The sequence below is a fragment of the Nyctibius grandis genome, chromosome 7 (assembly GCF_013368605.1).
Source record: "Nyctibius grandis isolate bNycGra1 chromosome 7, bNycGra1.pri, whole genome shotgun sequence".
Taxonomy (NCBI): Eukaryota; Metazoa; Chordata; class Aves; order Nyctibiiformes; family Nyctibiidae; genus Nyctibius; species Nyctibius grandis.
Window position 1 is genome coordinate 24,220,484 of NC_090664.1, and position 23,968 is coordinate 24,244,451.

At 48.5% G+C, this 23,968-nt stretch overlaps 2 protein-coding genes across 2 annotated transcripts; both read left to right on the forward strand.

The window, feature by feature from the left end:
- The first annotated feature begins 2,335 nt into the window (after positions 1–2,335).
- FERD3L (Fer3 like bHLH transcription factor) lies at positions 2,336–2,907 on the forward strand. The gene is given in 5 exon segments (XM_068405532.1): positions 2,336–2,686; positions 2,688–2,749; positions 2,751–2,805; positions 2,807–2,870; positions 2,873–2,907. Coding segments are annotated over 5 exon segments (567 nt in total).
- Positions 2,908–20,180: 17,273 nt separating this feature from the next.
- Positions 20,181–22,051, forward strand: TWIST1 (twist family bHLH transcription factor 1). The gene is given in 5 exon segments (XM_068405338.1): positions 20,181–20,417; positions 20,419–20,457; positions 20,460–20,660; positions 20,662–20,799; positions 21,478–22,051. Coding segments are annotated over 4 exon segments (573 nt in total). The 3' UTR covers positions 20,758–20,799; positions 21,478–22,051.
- The last annotated feature ends 1,917 nt before the right edge of the window (positions 22,052–23,968 follow it).

A 23,968-nucleotide genomic window follows, 5' to 3' on the forward strand; every position in this document is an offset into this window, starting at 1 on the left:
GACCGGGTGAAGGACTGCTCGCTCCTCTTGTAACCGCCGGTTTCCCACGCGACGGGAAATTCGTGTGAAGATTGACACAGAGCTGACGATTTCACATTTCTCCATTCATTTGTTCCATTATCTGAAGTATTTGTATTTCCCGGATAATTTTGCACCCTGTGGTGACACATCTTTGCCGACATTTGTCCTTAATTTATACCTCTATATCTTTAAACGAAATACTTGCCACCTCACCTAAAAGGAGCTCAAATAAGTTACATTCCTTTGCGGATCGATCATAAATATTTATCTGATCTTTCGTCCACCGGGCGTTTTTATATAACACTTAACATTTAGAGCTCTCCACTTACTGTTACTTTCGGATGATCTCTAGTCAGCACTTCTCTGAATAGATGTTTTGCAGTTCCTCTTTGCCTTATTAGTTCATTCACCAGGTGTTTTAATGAACGATATTTGTCACGAATAAGCACGTGTCTGAGCGACTCTCTCTCTGCTCGCTAAGAAACCTCTTAGCGCTAGTAAGAATAAAAGCAGTCTCCGCGCTATTTGCTCTTTATTTACCCTCAGGCGTGCCATTCAATCGTTAAAGCACACACAACGCCTCCGAGCGCTGCCGCAGCAGTGACGATGGTGGTGGTGAGACAGGATGCAGAGAGGTCGGTCGTCGGCCCGCAGGGAAGGGTGGGGAGGGAAGGTCCCCCCCTCGGCGGGACCGCTGGGTACCGCAGTGCCGTCCGGGTACCCGCAGTGCTGCCGGGTACCCGCAGTGCCGCCGCTCCGGAGCTGTCCAATGTAGCTCCGCACCCGCTCACCTTCCGCAAACCCCCCCGCGCAGCCAGCGCCCCTGCCCGCCCCCCGCTATGACAGCCCGCGGAGCCGGGGCCCGGGGGGAAGCTGGGAGGGGAAGTGTCTTTCCCGCTGCATCTCTCCCAGGAAAAGGGGCTGCGTGGTTCGCCCACTGTGTTGCAAATGACGGCAGATCCCGGTCCGCCCGTCGGAAATGTTTGCGGTCCTGTGGGCAAACAGAAAGATTTTCGCCAAGGCGGGATACTTCGGTCGCCCCACCCGCCTCGTTTGATCTGGTGGGCTTTGAATCCCCTTAGAAATTAGGGACTAATTAGTCCCAAAGCGAGAGTGGCAGTAATGCATGACAAAGGCGAAGATTAGGCTTGAAGAAGGCAGTGCAAGAGTCATAGCGAGCCACTCCTAAACGAGCTGTGTGCGCAAATCATGTGCCAAAGAAAATCGATCCGATTCAACCCGGGTGTGTCTCACACTGCCAGGGCTTGCCAGGGCCAGGCTGTTTATTTAGAGACAGTCTATGGTGTGGGAGGGTGAGATACAACCCCTCACCTCCTCCAGCCTCCCAAGACAAAAGCAAAAAAATCCCCAACGCCCGTCCCCAGGAAACCTTGATCAAAGAAAGGTATTCGGCGGTGTCGGGTTGTACGGATGTGTTTATATGCATTTCACGGTATTTTGCGCTATATATCCAGCGTTATCTGTGCGTGCAGACAGGTTGGTTCCTCTGTGCACCGCCGGTGACCGGGACGGCTCTACCAACGGTGTAGGTGCAACCGCGGCCCTGAATAGGACCGGCTTACCCTCATCTCACGGCAGGAGGAAGGAGTTTCAAAGCAAGTGCTTTGAGATTGCCCTGAACAGAAATGAGCTTTACGAAGCAGCCTTTTACTGGAAAGATGTTTGAACTCTAGTTGAAGGGGATTTAGGAGGAATGGAGAGACGATTCCAACAGTTTACTCCTGGGAATGCAATATCGGGTCCCCTACATTGCTTACTTAGGCTAATGGAGGTCCTGTCATTCAGCTCCCATTGCGCTGGGATACAGGGTAAACATTCCCTGGTGACCCTCTGCGTGCAGGTCCCCTCTTCAGGACATCATTAAAAGCATACATGCACTTGCCTGACATCAATTGTCAGGCTGGCTCTCAGTGTTCAGAGATCCCGACAGAAAGCAGGAAAATAAGCCCAGTGGAGACCCGGCTCTGGGGCCGCGGGCTTTAAAGAGGCTGAAAATCGTTTGGTTGCGGGTGTGTAAGAAGAGACAAAAGTGCTCAGCAGGTAAGAGCGGAGGGTTTTGCCAAGAAGGAACTGTCCTTGATCGCTGTGACAGGATTGACTCGCTGAAGACTCCTCTCTCGGGAACATCCACGCGTCCCCGAGGGGGCTGCCTGTCTTCTCTTATCAGCATCACGGCGAGAAATTTTACAGCCGCCCTTTCTAGTCCTGCTAATCCTGTTATCCGGGGGGTTATAAATATTAACGCCGCTGGGGCTGGGGATGGGGGGCCAGATTAAGCCCTCTCTGAAGTAAGATGTCAGCCAGCCTTTTCCCAGCCCACCAGCTCCCGGGGCTGCTGGATGAGCTGCACGGCAGAGCTCCGCAAGTGACCTGCCCAGAGGGGTTGCTGGGCGCCTCGGTGCTGGATTTCGTTGCCGACCTCTCCCTGGGCGACCCCCAGAGCCCCCCCCGGGCCGGGCAGAGCATGGGGCTCTGCGAGGTCACCTCCGGGCCTCCCTTCGGGGACAGAGCCCTGTCGCTCTGGGAGGGGATGGCCCGGGGGTTGCCCCTGGCTGCCTTCGGAGATGGAGATCCCGAAGACGAAGAAGAGGAGGAGGAAGAGGAGAGGATGCGCAGCGTTTCCCTCCTGGACAGACCCAGGAGGAAAGCGGGTTACCACCTACGCCCAGCGTCAGGCTGCCAATATACGGGAGAGGAAGAGGATGTTAACTCAACGAGGCGTTTGATCAGCTGAGGAAGAAGGTGCCCACCTTCGCCTACGACGAAGAGGCTCTCCCGAATAATAGAGACATTGCGCCTGGCCATAGTGTACATCTCCTTCATGACTGAGCTCTGAACGGCTGCAGCAGGCAGGAGGCGAGCTAGGGAGGGCCGGGCCCGGTGGGACGGGGCTGGGGCCGGGCACCACCCACGGCACCCAGCAGGTGTCCCCCCGGTGCCTCCCTCCTAGGGACGCAGAGCCGTGGCTCCTGCCTTGGCCTCTCGCACGGCAGCCAGGACCATGTAGGTGCGGGATGCAAGAGCAGTGTTTGGGGAAGCGTGCGTTGGGGGCAGGGGGAGGAGTGGGGGAGAGGAGGGGTGGAGAGGTTCAGTATGTGTAGATTTGCTAATATATATAATTTTTGTAAAGGGAAGGGGAAAAATGAAGGTCTGAGGCTCTTTGACTAGTGTTGCGTCGCCTGCTTGCTTTATAATTTTTGCAATTTGTTGCTTTCGAGAAAGGCTCAGCCGGGGCAGCAGAGCCGTTCCAGTTGAGGAGCAGGTTTCCAGCGGGTTCAGTTGCCTGCCCAGCTGCCTGCCAGGAACTAGGAAAATCTCGACGTGTGCATTTTAACCTAGCGCTTTCTGCTTTTTAAAAAAAATAAACAAAGTCCCTTTTCTTTCAAATCCAGCCTGCCAATTCCATGCCGTGTGTCACAGGGCCAGTAAAGCGGAACATCTGGACACAACCGTTTGTTGCCACGATTCGCTTCCCGGGATCAGTTCTGTCCTTGCCTGTGGGCGGCCAGCGCCGTCGCTCGCACCGAGGAGGAGCTGGCGGAAGAGTGACCGGCGCTGCCCGTCCGGGCGCGGCGCGGGGCGGGGCGGGGCGGTGCGGCGCGGCACGGCGGAGGCGAGGAGCGGCGGCTGGCCGGGCAGCTCCGCAGCCTCCTCGGCACCAGCGGGGCCGCGCTGGGAAGCCGTTTGCGCCCTTCTGAGAGAGAAAACTTGTGGGCTTTCATTTGGGGAGGTCACGGAAAGCCCTTTCTTTCATGGCTGCATTTCGCCCCCCGCCTCTGCCAATAGGTTTCATTGCTGCAAAGAGAGAAAATAAATAAATAAACTCTGAAAAGCGGAGCGGGAGGGAAAGGGGGAAGCCCGGGCCAGCCATACCCCAGGGATCGGGACAGGCTCCACCGCGGGGATCGGTTTTTAGCGTTGTCTTCTAACGCCTGGCAGCCCCTTGGTAACAGGGGTGAGAGCCAGGGAGAGCGGCAGCGGAGGGGGTGGCCGTGGCCGGGCTGGGAGTGGGGTAAGGGGCCCGGGGGTCTTCCCTAGAAGCCTCTCCGGCCCTTCCTGATGTGTCTCTGCCCTCCCGCTCCCCCCCGGCTCTCCCTGCTTCTGGCACCTTCCCTCACCGCTGCCCAGGAAAGACCTGGCTTTCTCCCCATGTTTGCAACAGCCGGGCAGCAACCAGCTGTTACGGGCCCAGTCCAGCCTGCGTTTAATTTAGGAGCAAATGTCCCATCCAGGGCAGTGGTTCTGCATGACTTCGTAGGACAGCTTTCCTCTCCACTATATAAAATTGTTGTGATATTAGTGAAATCAAGATTTACCCTGGATTCAGGCTAGGATGGCTAAGATCTAAATCCCACCCTAATATCTCTTCAATATTTTCCTCTCATATTTTGTCATCTCCTGTAGTGATTCTTCTTATTTTTCTCATTCCATTCACTTTAATGCTAGTATGAGTGATTTAATATTCTGTATTAAAGCTCCAATATTCTTTCTCTTTTCACTTGTTTCCTTGGTTTCTTTTTCCACTTGTTTTTGTTGACCTCCTTGACTCCACACATTGCATCTGCTCTCCAGTTGTCAGAATGCTTTTTCTCCAAGAAGCAGTTGGAGAGTTATTGCAGCTGGATCCTCTCTAGAAACTGGGGTGTTTCACCTCTTCAGATGGTTTTGTGTTGAGTTGGGGTTTTTTTTTGCTAAAAATAAGATGAGAAAGGAACTAAGAATGAACAACGTTCCAAAATCAACAGCTGTTCACATGACCCAGATGCATTTTACTGTTACCACTGTCTCAAGAAAAATGATGAAGACAAATTCTTTGAGGACAATGTAACGTGCAATTCAATATTCACTTCTTAGCACTATTTCTCTATGATCTCTATACAACTGTGCTTTCCACAGCATGATTATGTATCTTTTCATATATTTTCTTGCTCATGTCACTGAATAAGATTAGAACTCTATAGCACACAGAGTCTTAAGAGATTCATAAAGTAAACATGTCTGTAACAGATAATTCAAAAAATATTGGTTTTCTCTTCTTGGTTTAACAACAAAACATTGGAATTTGTTCAAGACCCAAGGTTTTTCAATACTTGTGTTAAAGACTAGAGAAAAGCAGAAAGAAAATGTTATTTTTTATTTTAAATACAAATCAAAATCTGGATCTTGCATTGTGGATCCTGATTTTTTAACAGATCGCTACAAATTTGCAGCAGCAATACAGAACAGTAGTAACATTCTTATATGAAGCCACTGATACTAAAAACAACATTAGAAATTACAAATGCAGTTGTGGTATAAGGCAATGAACACAATATGCAAACAGCACAGATGAAGTATCGAGATGCATTTTGTGTTGCTTCAAAGACTTCAGAGGAGCCTCTTGGCAGACACATTGATTTATAGGAGCTAAGAACTTGATGAAGAGGGCTTTAGTTTTTTATGTTTCATGCTTTTCAAAAAACTGGCAAAGATTTACCAGAACAGTAATCTAGATGCAATATTTTCTTAGGCACCTGTGTTAAAACTGAAGCATGCCCCTATGCCCATGAAGAGCTCAGTGAAACAGCGAGATACCATACTGACCCATCACTTGGCCCGTGTGGATGTGTTGAAGTCCTGGAAGCTCAGTCTGCTAAGAATGTAAATAATGGAAACATTGCAGACAAGCTTCTTGCTGGAGTGTGATCCCATCACCCTGAAATAACAACACTGTGGGGTCCCTTCTGCCCTCATACTCCTCTCAATCCAAGCCTGTGGAGTCACAGTGCAATAAAACAGCATGGCAGGCTTGGGAAGCCAGTGAAACCCTGGCCCTAACAAAGTGAGTGCAAAAGTGCTACTAACTTCAGTGAGGCTAGGATTTCACCCGCTGTGGTGAAAGGCCTTTCCCTGGCTCAGAAACCCTGCTGCCACCAAGGCTGAGGCCAGTCGAGGTCCTTGGTCTCCCCAAAGCACCATGCTATTATCACCGCATTAAGAACAAAAACTGACAGTGTCAATTACTTCTGGGAAAAGATAATAAGGGGTTTTTTTAAAGCCTTAGTGCTGTTTGATCATAGCCCATTTTTTAGATCCTGGTCTGAGGCGGGTTTGTTTATATTCTACTTCGCCCACCGAAGGATGCCTTTTGGTAGAAAGTTGAGTTTCCTTGAAGCTATCATGTTACGATTAGTATTCAGACGTGTAAACCAAAAAATAAGCCTAAATGAAATCATATTTGAGAGACATTTCCAAGCTTTCTAAGAGAAGTATAAATAATCAAATGATTTTGCAATCTATAGCCAGGCTGATCTTGTTTACAGCTGCTCAATCTGAAAGCAGGTTAAGCAAATTAGTTCTGGAAACAGAACAAAATATTATGATAGCACTGCAAACTCCTGCATCCACATTCTGACCAGCTACTATTGGCCCCATGATTGGTGTTTATTATCGCATTTGTCAGCATTTCCATTATAAACACTCTAGTGTGGAGGTTTATAACTCCAGCTATAAAAATTCCCTCCAGGATGAAACTTGATAAGTGAAGTCTTAGTCCAACAACACTTTTTTTTTTTCTTTCACAAACTTTAAAATAAATTAGGTTTTGAAGTCATGGGGGTACTAAGCAAAAGTGATGGAAAAGGTTTTTTGATTTATTTTTGTTCTCCTTCAGATCAGTGATGGTTTTCAAAGAGATATTCTAATGTAGCCCTTTTGGTCCTTTGAATGAACTTGGACCTTCTGGGGTTTTTTTGATTAAAAATAGCCAAAATACTGAGACTTAAAATGTGACCGCTGTGCATGCTGAGTCCCTGTTTTCATAAGAGTTTGTTGTTTTTACTAGGTTAGAATGCTACCAATCTGCAACAATGACAGCCAAGCTTTTTCTGCTACTTATACAACAGAACACTTACAAGGATGGATACGTATACTGGTTATAGTCTTTTGTAGTACAGTAAAAATCGTCGTCTTTTTCTAAAAGTTGCTAAATATAATCAGTTCAGATTATTTTCTCTTAAACTTTGCTCCAAAAAGCATGCTTGTTTCAGCTATTGAAACGAACATTCATCACAGCAGTATAAGCAGAACAAAACAATTGACTGGATACAAATATTCATCTTCAATTGCCTTAAAAATTTAGCATTTTAAGAATTGCAGCTCAGGTATTCTTTTAAAATTTGCCTGTATTTCATCCAGATTTTACTTTTTTCCTTCTCTGTCCTAGTTTCAGGGGTAACCTTAGGTCTGGTTGGCACTAAATATTAAACCCCTGAAATTTGTCACAGCCACCACTCCACTGATCACCAGCCACTGTCCAGTTCAGTGGTCCTTACGCACCTGAAATTCCTATCCCTTCAAAGAAGTTGAAGAAGAGGAGCAATCCTGTCATCTTTACTTTTGCATTGCCAGTTTTCACATGAATATATACTTGTAAGGACTGTAACGTATTCAAATTGTGTGCATTATATTATCTTAGTGTGGCTTACACCACTCTCAATGGCTTCAGACTAACTATGACTCAGACCATCTCCTCCCACACTGAGGGATTTTGCATGATTCCCACATAGAGTCATTGTAGTGCAGAAGCGACAGACTTCACTATTGTCACACGGAGCTTTATTTCAAACCAAAGTAATTGGGCACCCTGAGGTGATAGGGCCTGTTCATGCTTTTGTTGTACATTTGTCATAATTTCAAAAAGAGAGTTAAAGAGCCTCCTGTTGGTTTAACTGTGTCTTTAGCTCTGAAAGCAGAAGAAGATAATAATTGCCCATGTTACTTCAGTTCCATCTTGTCTTGCTCCAAGCCTTACAGGGGTTGAAGGGAACGTAGTGCATTTTATGGTGTTTCTACACAGCAAAGAGGAAATCTCTGCATGGAGGGTCTTCACCATAAACAAATGAAGTGAGAGAAGGAGAAGAAGTTAATTCAGATGTTGATACTTCTTTTTTTTTCTAACACTGTCTACTTACTATACAGTCATTAACTTTGTTAATGAATTCTGACCTTTGAAACTTACAGTTATCTGAGAAGAGTGGTGACTATAGCACAAAGGACACAGGAATAAATATACCCACAGCAAATACCATCACTACTTGAACATATCAAGTTCATGTGGGACAGATGATGTCTCTGATCTGGATAAAAGGTAGCTTAACAAAGACTTTCAAAACAACCAGTGATTTAGGATCATTCACTTTTGTGTGACCAAGATGAGATATCATATAAAGATCCTGATTCTTTGGAGGTCACTGCTGAAACAAAGGCTGTTAACAAGTTTTGACCTGAAGCCATAGCCATTATTTTGGTCTTTGATGGTGAAATGAAGGTGTGCAGCTCTGCTAGCCCTTTTCTCTTCAGCTGTGAGTAGTGATTGCAGTGCACTTACTGCTCATATCCAGTATATTGCATTTACAGTGCCCTGGGATTCCTAGTCAAGCTCTTAGGTGCTTGGCAGGACAGCTTATCTGTGGAAATTTGGGTGCGAAGGAGGCATTGGGCCTTGCTCCCAGAGCCCCTGCAGCAGGAAGGGGCCTATGCTGTCTCCACGAACTTTTTCTGGGTAAAACGCCAGCTGCAAAAAAGCACCCACCCTAATAAATACAAGAGATTAGAAACATAAAGTTAAGTTTCAATACACATAAACTTTTGCAAGTGTAAGGGAAGATCCAACAAAGCCTTGACGCCCCGCTCTGACCCTGGAGCTGGTGGCTCTCTGAATTCACCTCTTACCACTCCACTGCTCCACTCCTCTCTCTCCTGGCGAACACAGGGCCCTTACAATACCAAGAATGTCTCCTTTAAAACACATTTGTTTGAAAAATGAACGCAAACCTGGTAAAGCTAGATCCAGCCACAGCACATCAGATTTCATGTTGCAACAGTGTGCTACATTTTCTGTTAAAGCTGGCGCCAGTGATCACATTCTGCCATTCAGTCCACTCTGTGTGGTTGTATATTTTCTTAATGAGGATCTGAAATCAGCCCCCTTCAGTTAACTGACAGTCTGCCAGAATTATGCCATCTTTCCAGATGCAGAGATCATATGATCCATCTGTTGTCCGCAGCCTTGTAGGGGAAACATTTTCCAAAGAGAAATGTGGGTTGGCCCCAAAAGTATGTAATTATCTAAATGCTGAAGTGTTTCAGATGTTTCAAGGTGCTCTTGGACCTGATCTTGACCATCTAAGCTCCCATGAAGTCTTTTAGAATAATGTACATAACTAAGCCTTTGAGTTGGCAGGAAATTTTTGGAGTACAGGAATAATTTAAAAATTATTCTTAAATAACGTTGAGCTGAATCAGAGATTTAGGACTCAGCAATATCATCTGGGATATTTGGGAGTGCTTACACTTTTAAGTAGTTCACATTTTTGTTGTTAATACTATCACAAATAAAAACAAAAATTAAAGAGCATTAAGTGAATATGCAGAAACATGTTTTAATCTTATTTAATCATATGTTAATGATAATCCAGAACACTGCAGTAGCTCTGCAACATCCTTGACTCTCTAAGTCTGCAAACTACCAGATGCAAAGAAGTTGTAGGCTGATGAATAATAGTCATGGAGGGGAAAAAAAATGAAAAAAGGAAAAATTTGATTGAAAGACTGTGGAATGAAGGGCTATCTCAGATCTTTCCCTGCCTTACTTGAAGACGTGTGGAATTCATTCCATATTACATCTGAGCCAGCTTAAATTTTTTTTTGCAGATATCTTGAATGTTGCTAAATATGATTAAAACTGATAGTTTAGGTCTTCATCAGGTGCCACCTCCTTGACATACAGAACCCATATTTTAATCATGAGCAAATGGAGCTCTCACCGAAGTACTGATAACTGTGCTTAAACTACTAAACCAAGCCTTGGCAAGATGGAGTTCAAGTCCTATTGCTGAAAACACCTTTACCAGCCCCAAGGTATTAAATTTGGAGACATGCACATGTCCATTACTTTATTCTGTCAACTATATGTGGGTTGACAACAGCATAAGTCAATTCTCACAGTTACATGTTCCACACACCCAGGAACTGAATGATTACAGTATCCACTCTCAGGTCACAACTGCCATACCCATAGACTGAATCACACTACACCTGAGGAAGTTCCTGTGAATGTTAATAGCAGGGGGTTTGCCCTTGGAGAGAAATGAGTTCTACCAAACTATGATGAGAACATACAGTACTTGTCATATTTAAAATATACAAGCATTATTTCCTGAAAAAAAAAAAAAAAAACAAACAAGAGATTTCTCATATCTCTTTGAGAGCAGTAAAAGCATGAATCTTCGGTGTCCCATTGGCCAAATCCTTTGAAGGATCCAGTTCACAAGCCACGTCTTTGACTGGAGACGATTTTGGAAGTATAAAGTCAGTGTTTTTTGCCTCCAAGCTGAAAATACAAACTAGGTAACTGAGAATGGCACAGAAAGTGAGAAGTTCTGACACCACTGCCTTCTACCCTGCTTCCCCTCCCAAATCGCAGTTCTTGTGAAGCTATGGGTTATTAGCATTATTTATTGGCAGGGTTTCTGAATTACTTCCATATCACAGAAACACCCCATATCACCCCAAAGAGGCAGTGTGACCTCAGAGATGAAAAGAGAAGGCTTTATGCCCAAAGTCATTTCTTTTGCTGAAAACGTCCAATGACACATTTTCAAATGACGGGAAGTCTACATGGAGATTGGTGATGTTTGACTTGCAGCAGCATGGTGGAAATGCTGGCGGCACCACGAAGGTTTCCTAGTCAGTGAAAAACTAGGGAAAACACGAGTTACATTTGCTGTGGTTTCTTTCCACTCTATGTATAATGCTACTACTATCTGTATGGCACTGCTCTCCTGCATCTGCATTGCAAATGGGGTGATGTTATCTGCATCATTTGCAGTGCCACAGCTGTTATTGGGGAGCCACTAATCCGTTCCCTTCAGTTTTGGTGCCCTTGCAGTAGCACCTATTCCAGCGTGGATTTCAGATACCATTTTCAAATGCTCTTGAGCAAAGTTTAACGGCAACTTTTTGTCATGTAATATTTTGCTAACCTCTATGACTTAAGGAGCAGTGGAAATCCTTTTTTTGCCTCAAGGGACCAGTTTGGCACGGTTATGTGTGAAGAAATACAATGGTCTTCATAGCCACAAGGAATGAAAAAGCATCTTCTATTTCTTTATAGCAGTATAGCTTGCTTCTGAACTACACTAGGTCTGTGAGAATATGAAGGGCTGTTTCTTGTAGTGATAGCTCAGTGACTGCATCGCCTTTTTCCCTCCTGTCTGTACGCCTTTGGGTTGGGCCCTTACCCTTGATGTGAGCAATTACAAAGTACCTCCTATTATACATCTGATTTAGCATTAAGAGCTTCATTTCCCAACAATGTGTCTAATCTTTAAACATGGTTATTTTTCTTCTTTTTTTTTGTTGAAATTTACTACCCACAGTGAATTCTGTGCGGAAATGGTAAGACTTAGACAGTTAACCTGCCAGCTACACTAACAAATCAGATAGTTTGACATCTAGACGAGACTATTAGTTCCTGCAACGAACTGGCAACATGAAACCACAGATGGAAGGATTTGGTGTTGCAAAATTTTACCTGCCAAATTGGAGACTACGTTGTCCTGTCAGGAGAAACAGCCCATTCTGGGATGCACCTTCAAGAAGGAGAATGTGGCAGATGTTTCACTTTGTACAGCAACATGACACAGTGTTATAGGAAAGAAAATACAGAAAATTATCTTAGTTGATTGAAATTAAGCCAAATGACAGTGTGCCATACCACAGTCGCTCAATTACATACACTGAATATAGATAAACTTGTAGTTACCCATAATGGAATCTGGCCAGAAGACATCATGAGTCTTTCCAAGACACTAAAGGATTTCCACTGACCGAAAGTTTAACATGTTGGCAGATAATAGCTAAGTTGAAAGCCGTTTGGGGATAACCAAAGTAGATCATAAATGTCACTGTAGATAGCATATGGCTGTAAGCCATTGCAATATAATTGATCAAACTTCTATCTCTTTGAAAGGAATGCAGACCATTTTACTGTCAAATAATCCTCATTCAGCAAAAATTCCTGCAGACATACATCATTCAAATTACCCAAACCTCTGATACAATGACTAAAGGAAGCATAGTGCAGTAAACACTGTGAGGCCGTAGTTTGTTTTTATATTGCCTTCTTTTGTATTAAAAGGTATGCTCTTTAAAATACTACGTATTGTTGTAGAGAAAGGAATACCAACTGAAGGTGTAAACTTCACTGTTTTGTCGTAAAGCCCTTGCTATATTCCACTGCACGTCCACTGCCTTTAAATTAATTACATCTGCTGTCACGAAGAGCTACATTATGTATGTAACAGCAGCAAAGTAAGTAACAGCGGATAAGAACATTAGACCAGACATTAGAAAGTTTCATAAACTGCTCAAACATGAACTGAGACATAAACCTGAACACATTCTAGAGTCAGGATAGTATTTTAGAAAGAAGCTCTGCTCTGACTTTGAAAATCTGGGCCTTATCTTACTGCTTAGGGTCCAGCCTACATCTATACCACTGAGCTCAAATCATCATTGAGCTTACTAGGTCAACTACAACATTTCTACTGTGCAGCAAAGTATGGATGTTTTGAAGACTGAAAACAAATTACAGTCTTCATGCAAAGTATTATTTTTTAATCATTGAAAATTCCATAAATTCAGCTAAATATTAAGGAGCAATGACTGACCCTTTACTCCAAAGGCAGCCTCTCTTAAATATTTCTTTTTATTCAACAATACTCTCAGACTGGACCTGTTTTCATTTTCATTTTATTTAAGGTTTGATTGACCCATTTTAGGGCTTGATCCAAAGCCCACTGAAACACTCCCCTTGACATCAAAGGATTTTGGACCAAGTCCTTAATGAGTGCAAGCACGAACGTACTAAAAGGAGAAACAAATATTTCTCTGCTTCTGACATGAACTATTTTTAGTGCTGCAAGGTCAGATAGTAGATTTTGGCACGAGAATATGTTTGAGATAGATAGATAGCTACTTTTCAAGGCAGAAGCAGAAGCAGTGTGGTATTTTACAATGTAGCATAGATACAAATACAGATGCTTGTCTGGATTTCAGAGTATGTAGAAAGACAGACACATACATACATACATACACGCATACATAAATGAACAGTGAATGTGTGTTAATTTACTTTAACATAGTAATAAACTACTGCCTGTTCTGGAAAACTGCCTTATGGGTTTGGTAATGAAGATTTGTGCTCTAGATCAGCTTCATTGTGTGACCTTCTGTATGACCTTTGGTCAGAAATTAAAACTAGGGTATACACCTATGGACAGATCAATCTTCAGTGAGCAAGGTGTCCTGACTAATCATCATCCTGTTTCCTAGAGGTGGGCGAATAAGACTGGGGCTGTAAAATGAGGGGTAATGGTGTACAGTAGATCTTTAAGCATCACAGAAGATAGTCCATAGCACAAAATAATTATAACCTCCCCACTTAGAAAGAAATACGTAGACTTTGATTCCATCCTGATTGCCTTTTCTGAAAGGAAATGCAACCTAGCAGAGATGGAGATAAACCCCTGCTCCCTCAAAAAGTCTTCTAGCTTTAGGTAGGTGTCCTTAGAGGTAAGGTAACTGGAAAGAATGAGATGAGTGTTCACCTCGGTGAACCTTCCTCCTCCAGGCTCCCCTCCTCTGCACGGCTACAGTCATCCCCTGTGTGGTCTCAGGGTGGGAGGAGGAGGAGGTGGATGAGTTCCAACTTGCAGACCTGGCATTCAACCAGGCTACCAATCAAAAAAACATTTCCATTTGCCTAGGAGAGCATATGTCTATGTTAGGACAACCTTCCAAGCCCTTTCCCTCACACCAGGCTTTGCTGCCTGCCTCAGAGGTAAAGGAGAGCCTATTGCCCTGTCTAATGAAATACTATGGGGCTCTTGTGAGTCATGCTTGTTTCTTACATGACCCTTTTTTTTCATCTTCTTCTCTGAGATCCCAAGAGCAGCTCTAAGTCTAAATGAGACCACAGTGAGTAGGAAGCACAGGGGATTCTTCCCCAGGGTGCAGACATGGCTAACGGGGGAAAAGCCGACTTCCATGTGGAAATTCCGGCTCTAGGATTCTGACTCGAATTGCATGACCTGCAGGAAGAGTGTGAATCCACTCCTAGGAAGAAGGCTTTGTGGAATGCTTTATCCATCATCTGTGCCTGAGGTGCACCCTCCCCCACCTTGGAAGACAAAGCAGAATTTGTGACTAAAAAGGCCTGAAGCTTTATGGAGTTTCCATGGACCTGAAAGATTGAATATATAGATTTGAGTAATGTGTGGGAGCAGGAAGAATACAAAAAAGATATATTTACATAGTTCAGGAAAGATGGAAGAGATGAGATGGAAAAGCAAAAAAAAAAAAATCAAAGGAGCTGAAATAGCAAATAAGCTCCATTATTAATATAAATAACTATTATCCCCTGGAGTGTAGATAAGCTTGTTTTACTAAGCAGTCTTTTCAGATTTAGACATGAAACCACATAAACAAAACCCAGAGCCATAATTAGGGGCAGAGCTCCACCACAGCATTAGGTATATTGATCTCTTGCGATGGGAAGGACTGATCTTCTCTGGAGTGGAGAAGAGAATACCACTCAGGCTTCCACCAAGGTACTCACACTCTTCTTAAAAAAACCCATCCACTGCCATTAATTATTTCTGGAGCTGAATAAAACACACATAAAGAAAAGATTTTATATTAAAATACGCGTTGCAAATCGTTTCAGATCTTAATTTATTAGGACACCTGTCTCCTGTGTAGGATCACTTGTTGGATATTGGGACATAGGTATTTCTTGGTCTTGCATTGAGGCAAAAATCGGGAAGAAAGGACGGCGCAGAGGGAACCGCGGCGGGGGCGGGCGGGGGCGCGGGTCTGGCCGCCCACCGGAGAGGCTGGGAGCACTGGAAGCGACGAGGCTTCTCTTCAGGGACATTAAAAAAAAGCCACCGTCACATCCTCCTGTGCCAGCAAGCCGTTAGGACTTTTAGATGAACGACTACATCACAATGAGCTTAAAAAAATAAAATAAAAACCATTGCAGGATTGCCCGCCTTGCTCTGCCCGAGGGGGGAGCGACTCACCTGGGAGCCGGGCCCACCGCTGCCGGACCGGGGACCGGCGGGGAATCGTGCCCTCCGGTGGCCGCCGGCCGCACAGCCCGCCGGCCGCACGGCTCCCCCGCAGCCCCTGCCCCGCCGGCGGAGCCGGCAGCGCCGCGCCCGGCCCCGCCAGGGCCAGGTACCGAGCCTTCGGTAACCGGTGGTGGGCAGCGCTTTCGCGTCCGTGGTTGCATGAGCCGCCGAGGTGAATAAGAAGAAAGAAAAAGGAGAAAGAAGCCGAAAAATGGGCCCCGCTCGCAGAGCCTTTATAAATCCTTCCTACCCGTTTGCTGTTGCTCTGCACGAGTTTGTACACAGGGAGAGTTCCCAGCTCGTCTCCCGGCGTGCTTTGAACATGGAGCAAATTACAGCGTAAATGTCGGCGTGGAAAGTTGCTGGGTGCTCTCTTGTCCCTTTTGAAGGGATTGGGTCTCGACCAGGCTTTCACCTAGCATCTGTAGGAATTAAAATACCTGGCCATGGAAAGTAATAGGGAAAACTTCAGTTGATTTCACTGGACTTTGAAATAGGTCTTGAAGACACAGCTTCTGAGGAAACTCCAGAGTGAAAGCTTCCACATCACAAACAGGCATGCAGCCTGTCCCTAATTGTACACGCATCCAATAGTTACATTGCTGAATATCCCAAGAAATCCCCACCAGTGAGAGTTTGGTATTTTACCGCAGAGAACAGCCTTTGAGGGCTAAATTATAATGTGTGTATGTGCATGCCGCATGGGGAATACTGAACAGCCTATTGCAATCCCGTCGTTAATTTTTGTGTCTGCACAAAACACATTGGTGAGCAACATTGTAGTTGTAACCACTAGATCTTGTGCACATTAGTTCTTAAACTTCTGGACTGGTTTATAAACAGGCAGACAAAAATCAGACCTTTCATTCATTCTTAAACAGAAATCAGAGAAAGAATCAAGCTGTTGGCCTACTCCACTCAAAAGCTGTGATGTTTCTGCCTGGCTAAGGCAGACCCTGCTTGTCCCAGCCTGAGAGTGTCTCAGCAGCTGACGGGTGCCTACACAAGGATCAGCATATAGTCAGGGGGATCCCTTCCAACTGTTTGTCTGTGATCAGCCATGACCACAATGATCATCACAGCCCAACTTGTTCTGTCATTCTGCTAAGCTTATTCCTCATTTCATCTTCCTAGGAGCTTGTCATTTATTTAGCTCCGTGTTCACACCCATACTAGGTTACTTTACCAGTGTTATACATTACTGCGCATATGACAGAATGCTGGAGTTCTCTATGTCCTGCCAGTGCCCTGTGTAAGGGCTGATCCCACAGCACATTTTCCTTAGCTGAGGCCCAGGGAAGGACCTGGAAATATCCCAGGGAAGGACCTGGAAATATCCCTGGAAAGGCCCTGGAGCTGCTTGTAGCTTTGCTTGCCACCTCCAAAGAGCAAAGCAGGGTTGAGAGCCTACCTAATGAGCCAGGGTAATCCTTACCCAAGCCATGCCTATGCATAGCAAAGAACAGGATGTGGCATGCCTCATCCCATGCTCCAGAGTGATCTGTGGGTCTACCTTTGTGGCTTTTGGGGGGGTTCAAAACAGCTGGTTTAACACTGTATGAGCTACATGATGATTACTGTTTTAGTACGGAATAAAAAGCCTCCACCTCCATCCCCACCAGAACTGTATATTTCAAAATAAAGCAGAGTTGAACTTATCTTCTTTAAACTCTGCACAGTCTCTCTCCCCTTCCCTCCCAACACATGCACATGCATGCACACCGCAAAAGACCAACTGTACATGCACACATACACACACAGAAACACATCTCACACATAAACACACCAGTATGTTTGTCTTTCTCTCTCACACAGACCCCCAGACATGACTTTCTGAGACATCCACCCTCCTCCAGACACACATCTACACCCCAGCACAAGGCAGGGCTGCTGCCCAACCAGCAGGCCTGGGGGATCCAGACAGGCTCCCACAGACAGGCCCAGCGGTAGGTCCCCCCGGGTCAGACCGCTCCCCACCACGGCTCGCGGGGCCTCTGCACTCCTGTGGTGGGTCTTGGCACTAACAGTGTGGGCTGAGATTCCTTTGCTGTGGAGCACGTGAGTTTGTGAGTCGAAGACAAATCAGAAACCACAATGAAAATGATGGGGTGTTTCTGTGCAGTCATGGCTCATACAGCAATGTGCAGGTCCCAGGTAGCACCACATGTGTTCTGCTAACTACTGCTGGTTGCTTTTGCTGCAGTTTCCATGAAGAGTAGCTGACCCTAAACCCAACCACCTACCACGGTCAACCCCTCTTCTCTCTCTTCAAGGTCATCCCCTCTCTACATTTCTCTGTGTCTTCTGGTTTTCCAAAGCATGTAATGCTCCCTCTCCACACTGTCCTTGCCTCTCCCGCACAACCTTCTCTCTGCACCTCCTGCCCCATGGCAAAGCAGGTGATGTCCTGCGTCCCATTCGAAGTTCAGCTGACCCAGACAAGCCATGCCTCCTGCCATAGCACCAAACCCTCAGGAGATACCTGCCCCTCCCTGCGTTCAGGCAGCGGATCGCTTCCATTGATTTTGCTGATGTGGGTCTCCTCCGTCCAAACATCGCCTGAGTCCTGTTCCCAGCAAAGTAACAGGTACCTAAAACCAGATTTGGTTTGCACTTGATGCTTTTTGTTTTCTGTAAGAAACAGGGAGGAGAGAGGAAAGAGGGGAAGAAGGAAGGAAGGAAGGCAGGCAGGCAGGAAGGCAGGCTAAGCCTCCAGAGGTGCCTACACATGCTCACTACCCCTGTTTCCAACCTTTGCTCTGCAATGACACTGCTCAAACACCCTGGAAGAGCACCAGGGCTCTGTGCACAGACAAAATTATTGGTGAGAGGGAGGTGGAAAGGAGAGCCAGATCTTACCTTGGGGGCAGCAGCTGCTGCCAACACAAGGGAACCCTCGAAGCTTCGTGGTATCAAGGTGCAAGGAGAGTCCTATAGGTCGCAGCACATGCAGCAGGCACAAGCCGAAAGCTGGGGAAGCTGTGCTCGCTCACTGTGGGTTTGTGTGGTGGCGTGCCTTCCCTCGCCTGGTAAGTCAGCCCCTGTTTCCTCCTCTGGTGCTGTTCCCAAAGAGGAGGTTTAGGGCAGACTGTTATTGCTCGCACCGCGGGATGGAAGACCCAAGGAGGGAAGCTCAGCCGGGGGTAAGCAGAGGAAGGCGGGCAGCTCCTCCCGCGGCGGGTGCCCGACGGGCGCTGTGGTGGGGAGGCGGGGCCATCGGCCGGTCCGGGCCGGGCCCGCAGCCCCTCGGCGGCGGCTGCGGCCGGGTCCTGGCCCCTCGCAGCGCCCGGGAGGGGAGGCCTCTGGCCGGAGAACAGGGTGAGCCCCCAGACAGAGGGGGGAGACCGGCTCTTTCCCCCCGGAACAGATGACAGCGCTCTTCAGAAACCTCGTCTTTTTCGTCCCTGGGATTTATCGCTCCTCTGCTATTTCGTTCGCCCTCCCACCTCAAACACAGTCGGGGAGCAGCGCGCTGCGCCGGCGCTGCTCGCTCTGCCCCACGCCCGGAGATGCCCCGTCTAAGCGGCCACTGCCAGGCCGGCCGCGGGGGCGTGCGGTCCCCTCGCAGGAGGCAGAAAAAGTGCATCGCCCCATTTATTCATGGATGGCAATTCCTAGCTTTCCCTCCCAGGCATTCCCCGTTTGAATCCGAGCTGTTTTTAAAAAAGACACACCACCTGCTCTGTGCTGCCAGAGAAGGGGGAAGGAGGCACAAAGGCGGGGGAGGGGGAGAGATAGCTTTGGCTGCGAACATAAAAGAGAATTTAAAATAAATAATCTCAGTTCCCAGGAAGTGCTGAACTCGGGCGCTTTCAGGGAGAGCGAACTGAAGTGAGCGGTCAGTAGGCACAGAGTGTGGGCAGAGAGGGTCTGCACACCCTCCCGTCTCCCGGTATGCCAGGTTGGGGGCTGCAGGGGCGCGGAGCCTCCCGGTTTCTCTTAAAACGAGCTCAAGGACTGATGCGTATGCACGAAGCCAGTTGCTTAGTTTCCCCGCTGCTTCCACATCTGAAGATAGCTTTCCCCGAGCGCAGTCCCTCCAGACTGACAGGACAAGGCTGTGCCGTCACCCCTCCCCAGCCCCAAAATTTGCGACATCCCTCGGAAAAGCCAGACCACCGGGGGAGCTCGGTGATGGGAACGGGGTGTGTGCGAGAGCGGGACAAAATTAGGATGTGTCCTGGATGCTGCCCCCGCGGGTAATTTCCCTTCTTCTTCCTTTTCGCTGCAAGCTCTGCCCTTTGCGGGCGGGGAAAGCCCGAGAGATGCGGGCTGCCCCGCGGCTGCTCCGGGGGCAGCCTTCCCCCCAGCGCAGGCACTAAGCGGCCCGCTGGCCCCTCCGCAGCAGCGCAGGGGGTGCACGGGCACCCCTATAACCTCCCGCCCCGGCTCCCCAGCACCATCCCAAAGCCGAGTGCGAACCGGGGGGAGTCTGAGGGAGAAACCGCGGAGAGGAAGCCGAGAAAGGCGTTGGGTAAGGATGTAAATGTGTGTATGTGTGTGGGGGGGGCAGATCACTTGTGAATGGCTTGAAAAAAATAATTGGGGGAGGGCGTGGAGGGGGGGAGCGGAAACTTTTCCTATAAAACTCAGCAAAAGTCCCTCCTCTCCACGTCAGGCCAATGACACTGATGCCCCCAAACTTTCCGCCAGCAGGAGCTATAAGAACCTCCAAGTCTTCAACTTTCTCCCAATCCCAGACACCTCGAAGGGGCTCCAAGGAGGGATCGGGAGGGATTTTTTTTTTTTGGTTGGCGTTTTTCCCCCCCCCCCTCTTGGATCCTGATGCCATCCCCCTCCACCCTAAAGTGAGGTCCTCCTCCCTCCCTCCCTCCTCCTCCGCCTTCTCCTTGCAAGCCAGTGAAGCAACCGATCAAGGGGGAGCTGGCGGGTTAGGCTCCCCCTCTTCTCCCTGCCCTCCCCCCCCTCCCGGCCCGCTTCTCGCGTCTCCCCCCAGAGATGATGCAGCAGGACGAGTCAAACTCGCCAGTCTCCCCCGCCGACGACAGCTTGAGCAACAGCGAAGAGGAGCCGGACCGGCAGCAGCTGCCCAATAACAAGAGAGGGGGACGCAAGCGCCGCTCCAGCCGCCGCAGCGCCGGCGGAGCCGTCGGGGCCGCGGACGAGCCCTGCAGCCCGGCCCAAGGCAAGCGGGGCAAGAAGTGCGGGGCGGGCGGGGGGGCGGGCGGGGGCGGCCGGCAGCAGCAGCGGCGGCGGCAGCCCCCAGTCCTACGAGGGAGCTGCAGAACCCAGCGGGTCATGGCCAACGTGCGGGAGCGGCAGCGCACGCAGTCGCTGAACGAAGCCTTCGCCGCCCTGCGGAAGATCATCCCCACGCTGCCCTCGGACAAGCTGAGCAAGATCCAGACCCTCAAGCTGGCGGCCAGGTACATCGACTTCCTCTACCAGGTCTTACAGAGCGACGAGCTGGACTCCAAGGATGGCAAGCTGCAGCTATGTGGCCCACGAGCGGCTCAGCTACGCCTTCTCGGTGTGGAGAATGGAGGGCGCCTGGTCCATGTCCGCATCCCACTAGCAGGCGGCGTCCCCCACCCGCATCCCCCGGCAGGAGCCCTAGGTAAGGCAGGGGCCCAGAAACAGACGGGGAGAGGCGGGGAAGGGGGAGCTGAGGGGCCGCCGGCTGCGCTGTGGACAGGGCACGCGTGGCCGTGGAGCGAGAGGGGCCCTCCCCGTCCGACGGGGCCTGGCTTCCAGGGCCGGCCGGAGAGCAGGGCGGCTGGAGGTGTCCCCCCTTCCCGCCCACGGCGCGTCCCTCCCCCTGCGCAGCCCGAGGTGCGGACCCCGGCCCGCGGGGCCCACGCGTGGCGGGGCGCTGCTGGCGGCCGGCGGGGGTGGGCTGCGGGCCGGGAGGAGGCGGCGGTGCGGGTGTGCCCCAAGCCAGATGGGGCCGGCCTGAGATCACTTTTTCACCAAGGCTGCGGAGCCAGCGGGGCTGCTGGATGGTTCCCGCTGCTGCTGCTGCTGCTAGTATTTTGAAGTGACCCCATGTCCGCCTGCGTGCTTCCCGAGGAGCGTTTCCTACCGCCCCAGCAGCCCCCTTCCCTCGACTCTGACACCGCTGGCTGCCGGGCCGGGGTGTCACACGGTCGCCGCACCGCCTGCACGGCACAAGCACGCGTTTCTCCCTCCTCTATTCGTGCCCGATACGTGTATTTCCAGAGACAGAGAGGTGTAGGTAGATGTGTGTGTATCTTCATTCAGTAACGAGTTTTCCGCCCTTTCCGGGTTTTTGCAGATGACATTGTTCCCACAGGAGAAAATGGACAATCTAGAGGACTCTGAAGTTGGATACGATGTTTCGGTCTTGCCTAAAAAAAAAGTACCAAGGATTTCTTGGAAATTAGACGGAGCAATATCCAAATTCAAAGCAGGGCGTGGGGAGCACTTAAGGAAAGAGAAAGAGAAAGGGCTTTGGACACTGACTACCCTTTGGGCGTCGGTACAATCCACACATCTCTGGCATTCTGATAGAAGTCTGAATCTTTTGATTTTTTTTTATTATTATTTTTGACGAAGAATGTTGTAATTTAACTTTTTTTTCATTTGCCTTTTTTGCATGCATTCCCAAGAGGTCGTGCTTATGAGCCACTGATGAAAGGAAATACATTATTGTGGACTTTCTTCATTCTTGAATGAAACCAACCAATCAACCAAAAAAATATCCCTGTAGAGATGAAAAGCTTTTTTTTTTTTTTTTTTTTAGGGGAGAATAAACTGGGCTCAAGCTGTTATATACCTGGTTCCTAACGTTTTTATTATTATTATTTTTCCTCTGAGAAAAAAATAAACATTTTATTTATTTATTGATGACCCATGTTAAAATGCAAATAGATCCGGTGTCTAAATGCATTCCTATTTTTATGATCGTTTTGTAAATATCATTGTATATTATTTTTCTGCAATAAATAAATATGATTGAAATTTTAATAACCTTAAAGTTTGGTCTCTCTGAGAACTCAGGGTTGGAACTGGAGATAAATACCTGCTTGTTGAGCTGTAAGGACACCCAAGAGAGAGGGGACATTAGTATAAACAAACCAGGCGAAAAACGCAAATAAACTAGCTACTGACACACACAGGCACGTTATTTATTGAGACAGCTTTATTATTCTGCACTGAAGCTCCCTGCATTTGGGACGGGGGGGAGATATTATCTCTTTCTCTCCCTCTCCCCCTTTAATCTTAACGCCGAGCACCACGGAACTCCGCGGGGAGTGGAGTTTTCTCCGCGGAGCTCCGGCGCTGCCGCTGTGCTTTGCCCCCCAATGTAAGGGTAGGAGCAAGGCCCCTTCCCCAGCCCTCGGAGGCAGGCATATTTGCTGTTATCCCTGAGGAAGAGGCATCGGTTTTAAACAGGGATTCGTCCATCCAAAAGGGAAAGCGAGAGAAAGTGATATCGAAATAGGGAAGTGTCTAGCAAGTGGCGTTTTCCGGTGGAAGTGATGTTTGACTGCCCTGCTCTCTAGGGTTTTATATAATATATAGACTAGCGATCACATTTTCGTTGCACAAAGCACGGAGGGACACGCTAACCCGCCCTCTTCTCCTTTTCTACACGTAGGGCGCATGTTGCCTCTGTTTCTTCTCACGCTACTTTCTGCGGGGTCCCAGTATGCGGCGAGACCCCAGTTGTAAGAGAAAGGACATCTCCAGATCTGAGGGCTCGGAAGGTGGAAAGGGAAGTTGTTCAAACCAGAAAAAAAAAAACCAACCCAGAATAAACCCAAACCCTAACCCTTACAACCGGACAGCTGATTCCGCCTCTGCTGTCACTTGCTCATCTCCCAGCACTTCGCAGCCGGCCCATGCCAGGAGAGCGGCGGCTCCTGCCCCTCCGCGGCTGCGAAGGGTGCGCGGATGCGCAGGGGTGTCCCTCGCAGGGCTCGCCCCGGCCCTGGGAGCCCAGCAGTGTCCCCCGCGGAGATAGGGACCCTGCCGCCGGGATTCAGCCAGTGTCTAGGGTAAATAGGATGGGGTGTTTATTCAAAACAGAGCCTGTTTGCATAGCCCAGGTTGGGCTGACTTTATTGCCTGAATATTTTTGTTTCCATGTCCACATATTACCGTCTATTGATGACATAACAGTATTATGAATTTAATATCGTGCATATTTTAGGCCAGTGCGCAATGTTTACAGTAGAGAGCCCGCAGCGCTTGTTTGCACTGCCGGATTAAAGAGGACTTGGAAATTGGATGGGGGCTCTGGTGGTCGCGGCCCTCCGTGAGGGAGAGGAAGAGGGGGGCTCCTGGGGGGCCGCTGCCTCCCCCCGGCACCCGCAGCTCCCTGCTCAGTGGCTCGCATCTCTCGAAAAACCCCGCTCCGATGCGACCCGGCTACCGAGGAGGAGGTAATGTCTGTCCGCGTTACTTCGGCTGCAGAAAAAGGGAGGGGCAGGGAGAGCCGGCGCCGGGCTTTGGCCGTGGGGATTTGAGGGGTTGGGGGTGGTTTCGGTTGTTCCTTTTGGGTGAGAAATCACACCGGGGAAGGGGGAAAAACGCCCCACATTTAGGAAGAAAACAGGTTCCGGAAGAAAAGAGATGAGCTGCCCGATGCTGAGGGGAAGGCGCGTTTCGTGGACGGGAGTACCTGCGAATATGAATGAGGAATCAAGTGTATTTTAAAAATCACGGGCCAAGCTCTGCTCCCCCTTAGAAATCCGGAGCAACTCCGCTTGATGGACTTAAACCTGATTGACTCCTTCGAAACCAGCGAGCGGCCTCTAGCC